Here is a 15708-nt window from a genome sequence, read left to right as displayed (position 1 = left end):
TCCTCCACCATCTTTTCTCTTTTTCTTCTTCATTCTGTTGTACTTGTTCGAATTATGGTGTTCATGGTCAAATTCGACCATAAAAATTCTAGATGTGGAGTTTTCATGGTCGAATTTGACCACATAAACCCAAGGAGGAAGAATTATTGGAAAGGAAGAATTTGACCATCTTCACTGATTTTTCTTAAAATTTTGTTTGTTTTTGTTTATTTTCGTTATATGTGGGTTTAATTCATTTTTTTTTTTCGATTTTTCGGTCGAATTTATGCGGGTTCAAATTTAAATATGTGGGTTTATTTCGTTCGATTTTATTTATGTGGGTTTATTTTTTGTTTCCATTTATATATATGGGTATAATTTTTGTTCGATTTTATTGATGTGGGTTCAACTTATTATTTGTTTTTGTTTATTTTCAATTTATGTGGATTCTATTACCTTTTTTGTTCGATTTTTTTGCCGAATTTGTTGGTTTAAATTTGTGGGTTTAATTTCTGCTTGAATTTTTGTTCGATTTTTTTTGTTCATTTTGGGTTTTGTGCTTTTTCGCTAGTTTTTGTTTGATTTATGTTAATTTTGGATTTATTTTCAGTTTGAATTTGAGTTTGATTTTTGGTAATTTTTTATTTCATTTGATTTTTGTGGTTTGTTTTTGCTTTGTAATTTTGGTTTAAAATCTGCTTGGTTTTGATGTTTGTTGATTTTGGTTTGGTTTGACTTCTTGATTTTGATGGATGTTTGGTTTCATATGTTTCCGCCTTTAATTTTAATTTTTTTAAAAAAAAATATTTTAGTGATCACTTGGAGTGGAGATGGTGTAATTGGGTTGGGAGGTGGTTTTTTAGGGTGGGAATGGTGGTGGGGCTGGTGTGAAATACAAGAAATGGGTGTGTTTTTTTTAAAAAAAAAAAAGAAAAAACTTTTAGAGACTGCCATTAGCGATCACTAATTTCCAGATTTGCGACTGCTTCTTAAAATGGTCGCAATTATTAATATTTGCGACCATTTTCCAAATGGTCGTTGACAATAATAAAAACGGTCGCAAAAATCTGCGACTGTCAAACGGTAGTAATAATGTTTTTTTGCGACCAAGTGATTAACGACCACCACGTTACGACCGTTGACGGTCGCAATTATTTTTAACGACCATTTTTGCTATTTTCAGGGACCGTTAGAGGCGGTCAATATTTGGCCGAATTTAAGTAGTGTTGGTTGTTGTATGGATTTTTGTGCCCTATTTTTAGATTGAAATCAATTTGGTGAAATGTAATTTTTGTTTATATAATTTTTTGAGTGCAATTATTTATGAACAAGATTTGGAAAAATAAAATTTGTACATTCACAAGTGATTAATAATTGATGGTGACTCACCATCTCGGAAATCCTGGATCTGCCACTGTCTAATATCCAACAATATTGTCACAATAATCCAATCATCATTCTTCCTCCTTGATATACACCATGTGGTTCATCATCATATCACCATGTACATATATATATATAAAACAAACAACTAAATTACATTAGAGAATAAAATCATTTAATCATATCACACTAGATTAAAAAAAAAATTAAAGTTAGTTTAATTTCTTATTAGATAAAATTTCTAAAGTATGTAATAATACATATTTGTCATAATACAATGATATGTTGATACTAAGCAAGCCTATATAATTAATCTAAAAGTCAAAAAAATAAATTAAGCCACAAACCCAAAAATAACACTTAAATTTAGAAACACCCATAAATATTAATCTAAAAAAATAGATGAGCAAATTAAACTAAATCCCCAAGAGAAAATAATCTAAAAACATAACTAAAAAAAATAGAAGAACTGAATGAGATGATAAGGACTTGAAAAGACCTATATCATGATCAACACTAGTTATAAAATTATTCAATACAACCAGGCATTATAAACAAAAGTTAGCATGTCAATAATTATAAACAAAATTAAGTAAATTTGTAATAAACACATTAATACTTCATATATGAAAATATTAAAGAAATAAAATTCACATAACAATAACTTACAAAAAAGATTTGAAGCTTGATGTTGGAACTTGAAGAGAGAAAGAGACAAGATAGATACAGAGAGAGAAACAGAGTAAAGGAAAAACATTTAGAGAATATTCATGATAAGAACGATTTCAAATTTTCGGAAAATAATGAGAGCGAGAAACAAGGCGCGTTTTTGAATTTTCACATTTTAACACTTAATGGAACCGTAAATTTAAAGACCAGTAGCCTAAAATACCGTTGCATCCCCATTGCATTTGATAGGCTGATGCAATGGTTATGTTAGGAATATTACAATAGCCTACAAATACATTTCATTAGCCTTATCTGTTGCATTGAACTGTTGCATTAGCTATCACCGTTGCATCAGACTGTTACATTAACTTTAACCTTTGCATTTGACTGTTGCTTTTTCTCATTTATGTTGTAGTGTTTAAATGATAATGTTATGAGCTTATAAAGTTTTAAAGTATAATACAATTATCAAGAATCACAAACATGTAATTGTATCTGGTCCAAGTAGGAGATTGTAAGAAATTTATGGACCTAAATATAATAACGTATATGGACTATACAGTTATGATTCTATTTATACGCTATCATATAGTTTAGCCCAAAAATAAAGTGATCCATTTAAGTAATAATTATTATTGGGCTTGTTACATCTTTTATAGTGTATGGGTTTATTTTTATGTGTAGAGATTGTTGGACCTTTTTTAATGCATGATGGGTGGATTAGGAAAGGGGTTCTATATAGTAGACATCTTGGGTTATGGTCCCTAGTAGTACATACAAAAGACTCAATAATATAGAGGGGAAATCCCTAGATCCTATATCTATTAGAAGACGCATAATCAAGAAGGAATTCGATAAATTGTCATGAAATCATGTACGCTTTCGCAATTAAGATTTATCGATTAATTTGCTATGAAAATTAAAGTATATAGTAGAAATTAATCCTAACAGTTTGGTGGTGGTGAATATGGTGGAGTTACCATTGAAGGGTTCATTGAAGGGTTGGGGAGCTGAGATGGGAGGTAGGTGGAGAGAATTAAAAATTAAAGTAAAAAAAAAATAAAGATATAACATTAACCTGTTAAAGAGGTTATAGGTAAAAGGGATCGTTTTAAGCTGATAAGGGGTAAATGTGGGATTATTTTTAGATTATTTGAATGTGGGATTGTTTTCAGCATAAGTTGCACACGTGAAATTATTAGTTTTAATTTTTCCTATTTTTAAAATGAAGTGCTTTGCCAAACATGCAACAGCTACACTTAAAATAATATGGTCGCTTTTAGAATGTTCTTCCTTTGTTTCTTAGGGCCTGTTCTGGTTGACTGAATTGAGCTGAACTGAACTGAACTAAACTGAACTGAATATTTTATGTGAGAAGGAAATTATGAACTAAACTAAACGGAAAATAATATGAAGATAACAGGCCTTTAATACATACAAGACTTCTCTTTTCACGCTTGCCAATGCACTATTTTAATCGTTAATATCTTTAATTACTAATGTGCAAAAATTGCAAAATTTTGATATTATGGAAGAAGAAATTGAGACGAATATAACAAGATCCTACATGACTAAATTTTCCTAATCTATAAATTACCAAAGCTAGTTAAAGTGAGATATGTGAATAGTGCAAAAGTCAAACTGTTACAAGTAAAAAAAATGGAGGAAGTATAACACTTTGAAAAACAGAGGGAGTATATCCATTACGCAGCCTCAAAAAATGATTATAAAAACTTTCATAATAATCGACACAGTAAAATTAAAACATTTGTCAATGTGTGAGTTTAAACCTACACAATTAATTATAAGTTAATAACAATTGATATGAATAGTGGAAAAAAAAGGTGCGTTTATTATTATGGAATGGAGAGAGTAAGTACTTCCTAAATGATTTCACTAAAGATGGGCACGGGCCGTGCCGGCACGGGGGCGGCCCGGGCCCGACACGGCAGCCCACTTGTGGGCCGTGGGCCGTGCCGTGAACAAAAAATTAAAATCCAACACAGACATGACGGGCGATACGGTCGTCGACACGCCGGCACGGCCTGTGACACGGCCCATGCCCAAATAAAACATAATTAATTATGTTTATTTATATAAACTTATTTAATTAAGTTTATTAATATTAACTCATTTAATTAAGTTTATATAAATAAACTTAATTAAATAAGTTTATATAAATCGATTAATTTATATAAACTTATTTAATTATTTATAACACAATAAATCGATTTTTTTTTATATATACATATATATTTTTAAAAAAAATTAATGGCTGGTCCGCGGCCCGGCACGGCATGGCCCACCAGGCACGTGGGCCGTGCCGTAGGCTGGGGTGTGCCAAAATTTGGCACGACACGGCACGGCCCGCCCCGAAACCGACATGGCACGGCCCGGCACGAGCCCCACCCAGACACAGCCCGTGACGGCACCATGCCCACCTTTAGATTTCACCTATGGATCTATTGTATACTTTATGTATAAAATTAAACAATAGGAGTACAATGTAATGTTATAATAATGTAATAAAAAAATAAATTAAAAAAAAAATAGAATGGACGACAATGATATTTAAAAGATTTGTTTAAGCTAATATTAGAGCCTAGTTGATTGAAGCCTAGTACCAATAGTGTTGAGCTCAAACTTCTTGACTAAAGGGCCCATCAATCTAATGCCATTGTCTCGAACATATGGGGTTTTTTCTATGGTCGTAGAACTATCTTTAAGGAGTTGCCTGCATGGCTCCTGCCTCTCAGCAACCGCGCCATGGTAGTGATAGTACTTCATTATGTTGTTAGGTAGTCGTGTTGATTTGCCTACAAAGTTCTCTGAACTATGAACCCCTGTTGCATACACATTCTTTGGTTGTATAGCGTACTTCTGATCTCTCCTCATTTTTTTCGCATTCTTGTACACCAACTTCTCGAAACCCCATTTCCTGATAAATTTGGAAATGGTAAGAAATTTGGAAATGTCAACAACGCGCCATGGCACAAAAATGATTAACCCAACCTTAAAAAAGACCGATTGATAGCGTAAAATAATATAGCCTTGTTAAATTATTTATTTCTTAAATATCCCTCTTACTATATATTTTGCTTAAATAACTAAATATATTAATATCCAAAATTTTTTGTTGGCAAACATGACTCAAAGTTCAAAAATTGTGGCAGTTAAATACTCGTAATTAATTATTAAATAGTTCATCCGTTTCTATTTACTTGTAATACACCCCTTTGACACGCATTTTAAGAGAGATATTAGACTAGGTAAACGGATAAATTAATTCACTAAATTTTACCACCTATAAGAAGAAAGGTATAAGTTACTACGGTTTAAATTACATAGCTTAATTCATTCATTTACCTAGTTTAATCACTTTCTTAAAAAGCGTACTAAAAGATGTGTTGCAAGTATAAAAAAACAGAGAAAGTACTAATTCTACGTGTATTGTGTATTTGTGTTGCTTCTTAATTCTAATATTCTCAATCACAGTTTCTCAATCATGTTGGTAGTAAATTCCAATAATTGCTAGAGGACAAGTTTCAAATTAGCCATCACCCACCCAACCTAAAGATAGTACGGAGTAACATTTAATTAAATAAGTACATTCATGTGCAACTTGACCATATTATACGGAGAATGGACCATAAACAGCATATAAAAAATGTGCTAGCATGTGACGCACCACATTTATATAATCTATAAATGTAATAAATCTAAAGCACTAATCCAGTCAATTATTCCTAACTAACATGTCACTTAAAACTTACTTTTTTTTTTTTTTTTTTTTTTTTTTTTGCTCCATTAGATTTTTCATGATCTTCAAAACGCGTGTTAAAACATATATATATCAAGATCTATAAGTGAAAAAATTATAAAAACTTAATATTAATAAAATATATAATTTGACGAATCTAACAAGATCCCACTTAACTATATTAGTTAACTCAAAAATTAGCTATAGGGCAAAAAAATAGGGATAGAGGCAATAAAAGATTAGTTTAGGACCTCACCTTTGTAGTAATACTCCATAGGGGTAGTTGGGAAAATCAGGACAACAACTTTATTTCATTGTTCTCGTCCAAAACACCAGTGTAAGATGAACGTGCAAATTAAAATAAAACAATTATATTTATAAACATCTTCTTTCTAGTTCCTTAAAATTTATAGTCTTTAATTTCCCTTAACTCAATTTAATATTTGAAAAAAAAAAAAAAATCCACTATCTTTCTTTTTATTTATGTGCCTAAGTTTTTGTTTTGGTTTTTTATTTTTTATCATTTTTTTTTATTTTTGGGATTTTTCAAAGCTCTGCCCGTCAAATTATTAAATTTCTAAGTTATACCCATGTTTTTTCAAAGTTTAAGTTGTAACCTCCACCTCATGCTATTTTATCAACAATAACCTTTGAGAGCCACAATAGTTACGTACGTTAGAGAATGTTAATTGGTGTTATTAAAATCGTTTAAGTAAAAAAATTAAAACATAAAAATTAAAACAAAAAAAAAACATTAAGGAAAAAAAAAAAAACGAATTTTTCACCAAAAGCCGTTGGGTTATTTTTTTATTCACCATATACCCATGAAAATTTTCAAACTCACCCAATACCCTTGAGTTTAAAAAAAAATGTCACCAAATGCCCTTACTGACTAACGGTAGTTAATTCCGTTTATCATTAGTGTTAATTATGTCACGTGGCAGCGTGTTATTATTTATTTTTAAAACTTTAATTTATTTAATTAATTAATTCTTAAAAAATAAAAATAAAATAAAAAATAAAAAACTGTAAAAAATTTTTAAAAAAAATAAAAAAAATCAAACCACCACCTCTAATCCCCACCAGTCAGCCACCTTAGCCCAGCAGCCTTCCCAGGCCACAACTGCCACCCAGCCTCCCCGCCATCGGCGTCGGACCCACGCTGGCGCCACCCCTCCCCCCAGCTCTACGTTGGTGCCCGTTAGCACAATTCCTCTCCTTGCCTTGAATCGCAAAACCCGTCCCGCCTAACCACCTGAGCCAAAATTCAGGTAACCACCCCCGAAATTGCGTCGCCGAAAGCCCAAATCCCTTTCCCCATGTCGCCACTGCCAACCTAAGCCAAAAACCACCACCCCGAAACCCTAATACCCTAAAATTGAGATTATGATCACACTTTTTTTCGAATATAAAATTGACAACTATTTAACAAATAATAACCACTTAATTCGTGCAACGCACGATACTAAACTAATCATGAAATAAAATAAAAAATTGAGTGAGTATAACATAAACTAAGAAAATTTAAATGAGTGAAAATGCAAAAAATGTGTTTTTATTGATAAAAACTGAATAAAATATGTTATACACAATTCATTTTAAAATTCTAGTATAGTCTTATGACTTTTGACATCCATAATTTTTTAAAATTGACAGCTGAGATTATTTGTTTTTTTTTTAATTATTTAATTAAAAATCATTTTTAATTATTTTATATATATTTTTTATTTCTAGAATTTTAAAAATATTATAAAAAAATAATTTCTGAAAGATAACAATATATTTAAAATAATTAAAAAATACTAATAAAAAAATCAAAAAACCAATAATCTCAGCCGTTAATTTTTAAAGAATTGTGATAGTCAAAAGTCATAAGATTACATTAGAATCATCTCGATTAATTATATTAAAAATACAGTTTAAGAAATAAATATTTAAAAAAAAATGAGTGTGTATGATATAAGCTAGGATAATTTAAATGAGAGAAAATGCAAAAAATGAGTTTGTATTGATAAAAAGGTGAATAAAGTAAGAGATGATAGATGATGAAGGTGAAATTATTGTGAGTTCAAAGAAATAACTGTAAAGAATATGTATGTTAAAAGAAGGATAAAACAAAAAGTAGAACAAAAAAATAATGGAAAAAAATTGAAAAGTAATCCGAGTTCAAAGGGAGTTCATGTATGTGTAATCAAACTTATGCATTATCATGTGTGCTAGTCAAATACTTTGAAGCATAACGAATACTCCATCCGTTTCAAAATAAATGCTCAAATTTGACTTTTGCATATTTTACGTTGACCTTCAAAGTTGCATAAGTTGCATTATTTATAGTTATGCAAGTACTTGTTAGAATTCTTTAAGTTTAAATATCAAATTATGATAATTAATATTTAATCATAATTAATACTCCGTCATATTGTTGGTAAAGTTTCACGTTGATAAATGTGCTAGTAAAATAGTGACATTTATTTTGAAACATAGGCATTACTACATAAAATTTATTGCTTCACTTGCACAAATTTTCTAAATTACACCTTGGGTCTTTTTTTGTTTTCCCCATATAAATTTTCACAATCTTTATAACATGTCTAAAAACAAAAATATTCCTAGATCCCTTTGTCCTAAAACTGTGAGTTCAAATTAGGGAATTAAACAAATTCAACAAGATTTACCGTGACACGGAATACAAAGTATTAAACCTTGTAGATTCATGATGATTTTTGGTCAATTTTTTTAAAGTTACACTCACAAAAGTACAGTAGGACGATAAATAGAGACAGAGGTAGACAAAGTATTAAACCTTGTAGATTCATGATGATTTTTGATCATTTTTTTTAAAGTTACACTCGCAAAAGTACAGTAGGACAATAAATAGAGAAAGAGGGAGTTTATCTTTCTCAAAAACAATTACTCAGGTATAAATTTTAATATCATTATTAATTTTGATCGACTTCCGCATTAATAAAATTATTCACAGACCTGAGTTAAAAAATTCATTCACTAACCTACTAAAATTACGCACAAATAATACTGTATCAGAGAAAAAACAACATGGATTCTTTGCCGGAATTGCCACTCATATTTATTTTTAATTTTAATATTTGATTAATTATATTACCAAGTCTATCAATCTTTTTGTGAATTTCTATTAACAATCTTTTAATATTCAATATCCTACCTACATTAATAATTTTTCTAAAATTGAATTTAATAATATATCCTACATCCTGGTACTTTACCCATTTTATTCATTCAGAAGAAAAATTGAAGAAAAATAAAGTAATAAACGCCAAATATGCAACTTTACCAAATAAAAATTCAACAATTGCAGAAAAACAAAACACTATACAGAGAAAAAGAACATACTTGTTAATTTGGCCAGCATCCTCAGCTAAACAGAGTCTGTTTGACATAGATACTTGTTCAAAATTGAACAGAGTATAATCCTTGAGCGTTTCCATGATCGAATCAAGAGACGATTCCCCTGGCAAATAAATATACTCATCCACATCAAAGAAGAACATCCATTTCGTATCGAATCGATGTCTATGTAAGCAATCATTTAATATAAGCATTTGGTTATGATAAAATCCATCAAATTCCTCTTGATCTTTGATATCGTGTATTGTAACAAACCCAAGATCAATCCATGGCAAAAGTACACCCATTACTTCAGGGTGTATACCACCTGCATCGTTGAACACAAAATGAGATTTCGTTCCGAACAGTCTGATGTGGTACGCGATCCACTCGCGGACTCTCTGAGGGCTGAGGTTACCGAACAATGAGCTACCGCAGTAGAGGTAGTCGTATTTAGGAGGGGCGAGAAATTGTGATGGATGCCACGAATTTGGGGGTTCGTTTAAGGCTATGATTGTGTCAATTGAGTTAATATCCCGATCGTAGCCGCCGTTGGTGGAGGCGTGGAGGAGGAGACGGCCACCCGTAGAAGGGTCCGTACCTGTAGGAAATGTACAATTGACAACTACTACGACATAGGCACGGGCGAACCCGAAGTCCTGGAAAGAAAGTTTTTGCCCTGAGACTGCAAAATGTGAACCGTTGTTGGACTGGTACTCGCAGTTGTAGGTGGGATGGCCGTAGTCGTGGAGGGGTTTGGAGGAGAGCCCGATGACGGCGAAGGTGTTGGGACCGCCGCGGTAAGCGGACATAAAGACGAAATTGTACGCTGCGGTACCGACAGCGTAGAAGGAGCGTTTTAAGACTCCGTTGTCAAGGATCTGATCGGAGGGTTGTTGAGGAGGTGGTAGAGTAGTGGTGGTGGTGGGGCAGGAGGTGACATCGGGGGTGAAAAAGGGGAGAAAGCGGGTGGGTAGGAATTGAAAAAGGGTGGCAACGGAGCAGAAAAGGAGGAGAGCAATAAAGATGAGCTTGAGCTCAGATGAGTAGTTGTTCCTCCACATTAAACCAAATATGCTGCTGCCTTTTCTCTCTCCTGTTTTTCTGAATTTGTCTCTCTGAATCTTTCCCATTTCATTTTGGGGGAGACGTTGACTAACAGGAATTGGGAAGGAAGTGGAGTGATTATAATATTTTGTTGTCTTTTTCAGTTGGATTATTTTGAATAATATAACCTACCCCCTTAATTAATTAATGTTCAGGGTTAATTTAAGTAAATTGTTGCATCTTTACTTCAATAGGTAGCAAATTGGACAAATGGTTTCGAATAGAATTGTGCATCGGTCTAAATTCTAAATGGATCGGATCATAATCAAAATTGGCCGGAACTGAACACCAACTCACACTCAATTCAGATACATGTGACATTCGAGGCAAAACCCTTGACAAGGCATTCCAAACGACTGACGGTGAGCCGTAAAAAAATTGTCTCACAAGGGTAAACACGTCATGATTAGGATAATGATGACCAAATCATCACTATTATTATCAATTACTATTTATAGTTTACAAGGTTAGATCATTTGTTATAGTTTTTCACTCTTTATTACAGAACATCTATTTAAAATATATTTAAATATAAAAAGTACATTTGGTTCCTTCAAAAAAAAAAGTACATTTAGTCCAAAATCTATTTCATACTAGTTCTTTGCCCGAGCAACGCTCGGATGTTCACTAATTTTTTTTTTTTATAAATTACTATGACTCTACGTTGTTAGTTGTTTATAATCTTTTTTAATCAGCTACCTCACTTTTCTTTATTATATATAATGTAAAAAAAAAAAAATTTATTTATTTAAAGTAGTTGTAATTATTCTATTGTTTGGGTTATTTCTTAGGTGGTAGATTTTTTTTAAAAAAAGATACATTATCTTAATTTTTATAATAAAAAAAATAAAAAATAAAAAAATAAAGTTTTTGGAGGGAAATTTTTAAATATAAACGCGACACGTGTACTTTAGGGATAAGGCTGGTGATTACTTTAGTATATAGTATTGATTTTAACCCAAATCAAGGAACTTAAAATATTATTTATTATCTTTTATGACTACATATTATATTTTTATTCAAATTTTCTTCTATTTTGAACCTTGATGGCATTTTTTTTTTTTTTTATTTCACATTTGGTAATTTTTCAATTACCAATTATGTTAGGTTGAAAAATATATATTCATGATTTTTTTTCTATAAATAATTATACATTAATAAGTAATTACTTATATAGGAATTTATATAAAAATATGGTTAGATATTTAAATGGGTAAATATATGATTTTATGATAATTTTCCCAAATTTTAGAAGAAAATATTTTGCGTATATTCTCTGTTTATTTTTTTAAAAAAGTTTTTTTATTAAAAAAAAAAATTACTATGTACACACTAGAAATTGACACGTGTCATTGTTGGTGTGTCTTTTAGTATATAGTTTTTGATTGATTGTGAAGCCCTTGATTTAATCATTTAGGTTGATAGTCAAAGTTATCTCTTATTCTTAGCTAATGTACCTAGACAAATAGTCTAATGTATCTAGTCATAGTCTAATACTTACTTATGTACTATAAATATTTTTGTATACCCTTCAATAAAATTAAGCTTTCCAACATTTTCTTTCTTATAACTCTATCATGGTATCGTGAGCTATTGATCCATTTTTTTCCCGCTTCCGCTACTACACCATTATCATATCCATGACTACACTATCCAAACCCTTTGTCAACGCCGTCAAATGATAGTGACCATACTCGTGCTCCCTTCCCTCTCGGAAAGCTTCAAACTCAAATCAAATTTTCTCTCAACTCCTTTAGCACCCCGTATTTCATATACCAAGAGATGCTAATAATTGTCATTTTTTTTTCTTCTCCAAACCTCTTATGGTGAAACAATCCCTTATCGGCACCCCGTAATTTATCTACCAAATGTTGCCAAACATAAACTCATTTCTCTAAACCCCCCTATGGAGAAACAATCCCTTTTGGCCTATATGTATGTAGCCTACCAAGTGTCACCAAACATAAATTCGCTTCCCCAAACTTTTATGGAGAAACTAAAACTTCTTTCTTTTAATGATGACTAAATGTAATTCTTCTCATATGAAAATGATCAAAATTTCATCCTTCCTCTATATCTCAATTCCCCCCAACTTCCCGGCCTAGCCTAAAGAAAAAAAAATAAGGTTAATTTTTAAATTACCACCCAAAAATGTATCCATTTTCAAAATAACCACCCGTTAAAATTTTTATTTTATTTTACCACCCTTAAATTAAAAAACTACTCAGATTACCACCCATTTTAAACTTTCGGTGGATTTCTCTTGTGTGGGCCCCACCCAACGACTCATAATGGTGTCAAGAAGAAGATGATCAGCAGTAGTGGCAATTCAGACATCAAGCTCTTGGTTTTTTTAGTTTTTTTCTTTTGGTTTAAGGTTGTCTTGTACTCAATAAACTAGTTTAAGGGAGAGGTGTAGTGAAAACAGGGCTGATTGTAATGCTTAGACATAACTGTTACTAGTCGTTGGGTGGGTCCACATAACAGAAATCCACCAAAATTTTAAAATGGCTGGTAATCTGAGTAGTTTCTTTAATTTAAGGGGTGGTAAAATAAAATAAAAAATTAAACAGATGGTTATTTTGAATATGGATAGATTTTTGGGTGGTAATTTAAAATTTTTCCAAAAAATAATCCTACTCTGCTTTACGCAAATTCTCCTTCCAAAAAAAAAAAGAAAAAAAAACTTTTTTATACACTTCTTTTTCTTCTTTTTTTTAAAAAAAAAGAAAAAAAAATTCTTTCTCTTTTAACTCCTTTAATTTAGTACGTGCAACTCTCAATTAAAGAACCACCAACAACTTGGTGTGGCAATCAACAATCAAGAAGGTCATTCATTTTAAAGATTGTATTTTTTCTTCGGCTATCCATCTTGTGGGGGCGTGTAAAGGATAATGATGACCAAATCATCATTATCATTATCAATTGTTCCGGTTGGGAACCGACAGCCCGTATCCGAGATTCGTGAAGACCCTATCGTCCAGCTAAGCACCTACACAGGAAATGAGGATTAGCTAACCCTGGGGTGAATACGAGGATAACCACTCCGATGATAAAGTCAGAAAGTGTTTAAGAGAAAGAAGAGATGATATGAAGAGAGAGAGAGAGAGAGAGAGAGAGAGAGAGAGAGAGAGAGAGAGTAATAAAGGTTACCTTTTAATTAGGATAAACTCACCTATTTATAATAACCTCAACTATCAGGTGGTTGCATGCCATTGCATGCAAACCAATTTATGCCAAGTGTTGATTAATCAACGTCACATGCTAAAATTCAAGAGGCCGATATCCATGCTGTTATCGGATGTTACCGATATGAGTTTTATAATCACAAACCCGCCCCCGTCTAGTATGTGAACCAATACATATCGGCACTGTACCATATATCGGTATCACCCCATACAACTAAATTTGGTGCTAGAAGGAGAGGGTAGTGATTACTTCTATCTCCTAAGAACCTTACACAGAAAAACTATGGCCGGAAACAAAGAAACACCTGGAAGTAACAATGGAATAAGAAGAATAATTAAACTTGGAAACGAAACAGCACAACCAGAGGTTGAGATAGAGGATGAAACCCACACCTTGGATGGAAATCAGTTCAATATGTCGTTAACCACATAACGACATGTTGGTGCAATGTGAGATCCCATGGCCGAATTCACCCCGGAGGATTTGGAGATGGCGGCCAAGGTGATGACGGCTCTAAGTAAGAAAAGGAAAGAAGCCGAGGTTGGTACTGCCCAAGTTGGAGGAGGGGTGCCAATTATAAATCTTGATAGCCAATTCCGTCAGGCAACGGGTTCACCAAGGCACCCGTCTCAAGAAGGGTCACCGATAAGGACACACACAACTGCGCGAGAGACAAAGGCCCAGTCCTCCAGTCGTGCCGTTAGCACTAGAAGTCAACGACAAAGAACTCAGCATTGTAATATCCCGTATTTTTGAAACATATTTCTAATTAATCATTTAATTAGTATTCTCTTAAAAAGGGTATTTTAGTAATTTAGTTTACTATTTGAATTTTGGAGCCAAAATGATATTTGACCTTTAGCGCCAAAAGTATTTTAAAACTCAATAAATATTTTGGATTTTGGATAAGATTTATTATCCATTTATTTTATTTAAAAGCCGGATTATTTATATATATTTCGTATATTTTAATTAAACGAAACTATATATTATTTAATTAAAAGAGCTGAATTTCCTATAATTAACTAGGAAATTTCGGATTTTCTTGGTAAAGAAAATCTGATTTTCTTAGTGAAATTAAATAGTGAATAATTGGTATTTTTCTAATTAATTATTTTATACAAAATATATTATTTATCCAATCATTTTTAATCCTTAAAATCTAGCAAATATTTCCCTAAAACTATAAGTGGAGGTCCGAAAATATGAGCATAGATATGCTCAATATTCATGCTAAATTTGGGTTAATTATTTTGTTAGTTTTGTATTTTAATTATCTTCCTCAAATTCCTTATTTCCTTAATTCCTATTTTCCATCTCACAAAGATTTGATCATCTTATATTCCTACCTTATTTCATCTTTGATTATTCCCCAAGTAATCTCTTCTGCCATATTATTTTCATGACAAACACACTTTCCTAAATTCTATTATTCTTAATCACCGTAATATCAAAAGTTTCCATATTTCTTTATTCACTTCTCCAAGTAATTCCTTAATTCTTTTTACCATAATTCTTCCTACATTCTTCTACCATAATTCTTTCATTCATGAGCCTATAAATACCCCCTTCATACCTCTCATATTCTTCACACCAAAACTCAATTCTCTTCTTTTCTCTTATTCTTCTTTTCCCTAAACCTTTTCATACTTTTCTTCTCCTCTTCATACAAATATTATCCCGTATACCTTTGAAACCAGTTTTCGGGCACTTCTGTTCAGTTTTGGGGTTTTGCTATATCACAAAAAATTGTTCATCTCAAAAAATCCTTGAGGTTAGGCTCAAGAATCACCCAATTCGGAGTTATATTAAAGGAGTTATGGCCTCTGCAAGTTCTACCTATTCTTTCCAACGAAAATTCAATTCTCTTTAATCCTATTCCTTTATCTTCTTCATGGTTAGTTTTCTAAAATACAAATACCTATTTCAAAGCTATAATTTTATATTAAAGTATTATTTTAAAAGAGTTTTATAGTCCATGCACATTAGATTTGAGTTTATGTTGTGAGTTTATATTGTGATAACCTTATGGTTATGTTATTTGCAAGGTGTATTCATGATTGAATTTTGAAAGTGCGAAGTGTTGATTGATATTCGGAATCAAGGTTCTTGAGGTTCTTTTTGTGTGGTTTTTCTAGCAAGGATCAAGGTATGTTTAGGTTGCTAGTGACGTGGGGAAAACTAAGTCGTTGAACTAATCCTCCCAACGGTCAAACAAATTTATAATTACTCAACTACCTAAATACAAGTATAGAGGT

General features: G+C 31.8%; 1 protein-coding gene across 1 annotated transcript; it reads right to left on the bottom strand.

Moving 5' to 3' along the window:
• Nucleotides 1-4499: 4499 nt before the first annotated feature.
• LOC145572299 (galactan beta-1,4-galactosyltransferase GALS3-like) lies at nucleotides 4500-10295 on the bottom strand. Its single transcript, XM_081631293.1, has 2 exons — nucleotides 9161-10295; nucleotides 4500-4969 (listed from the first exon to the last, which is right to left on the bottom strand). The coding sequence occupies exons 1-2, from the start codon at nucleotides 10285-10287 to the stop codon at nucleotides 4627-4629; spliced, it is 1470 nt and encodes a 489-aa protein (XP_081487419.1). The 5' UTR covers nucleotides 10288-10295; the 3' UTR covers nucleotides 4500-4626.
• Between the last annotated feature and the right edge of the window lie 5413 nt (nucleotides 10296-15708).

Source organism: Chenopodium album, chromosome 12, assembly GCF_948465745.1.
Source record: "Chenopodium album chromosome 12, dcCheAlbu1.1, whole genome shotgun sequence".
Taxonomy (NCBI): Eukaryota; Viridiplantae; Streptophyta; class Magnoliopsida; order Caryophyllales; family Amaranthaceae; genus Chenopodium; species Chenopodium album.
The sequence above is the reverse complement of the archived record's forward strand: the minus strand, read 5'-3'. Positions and strand labels throughout refer to the sequence as shown.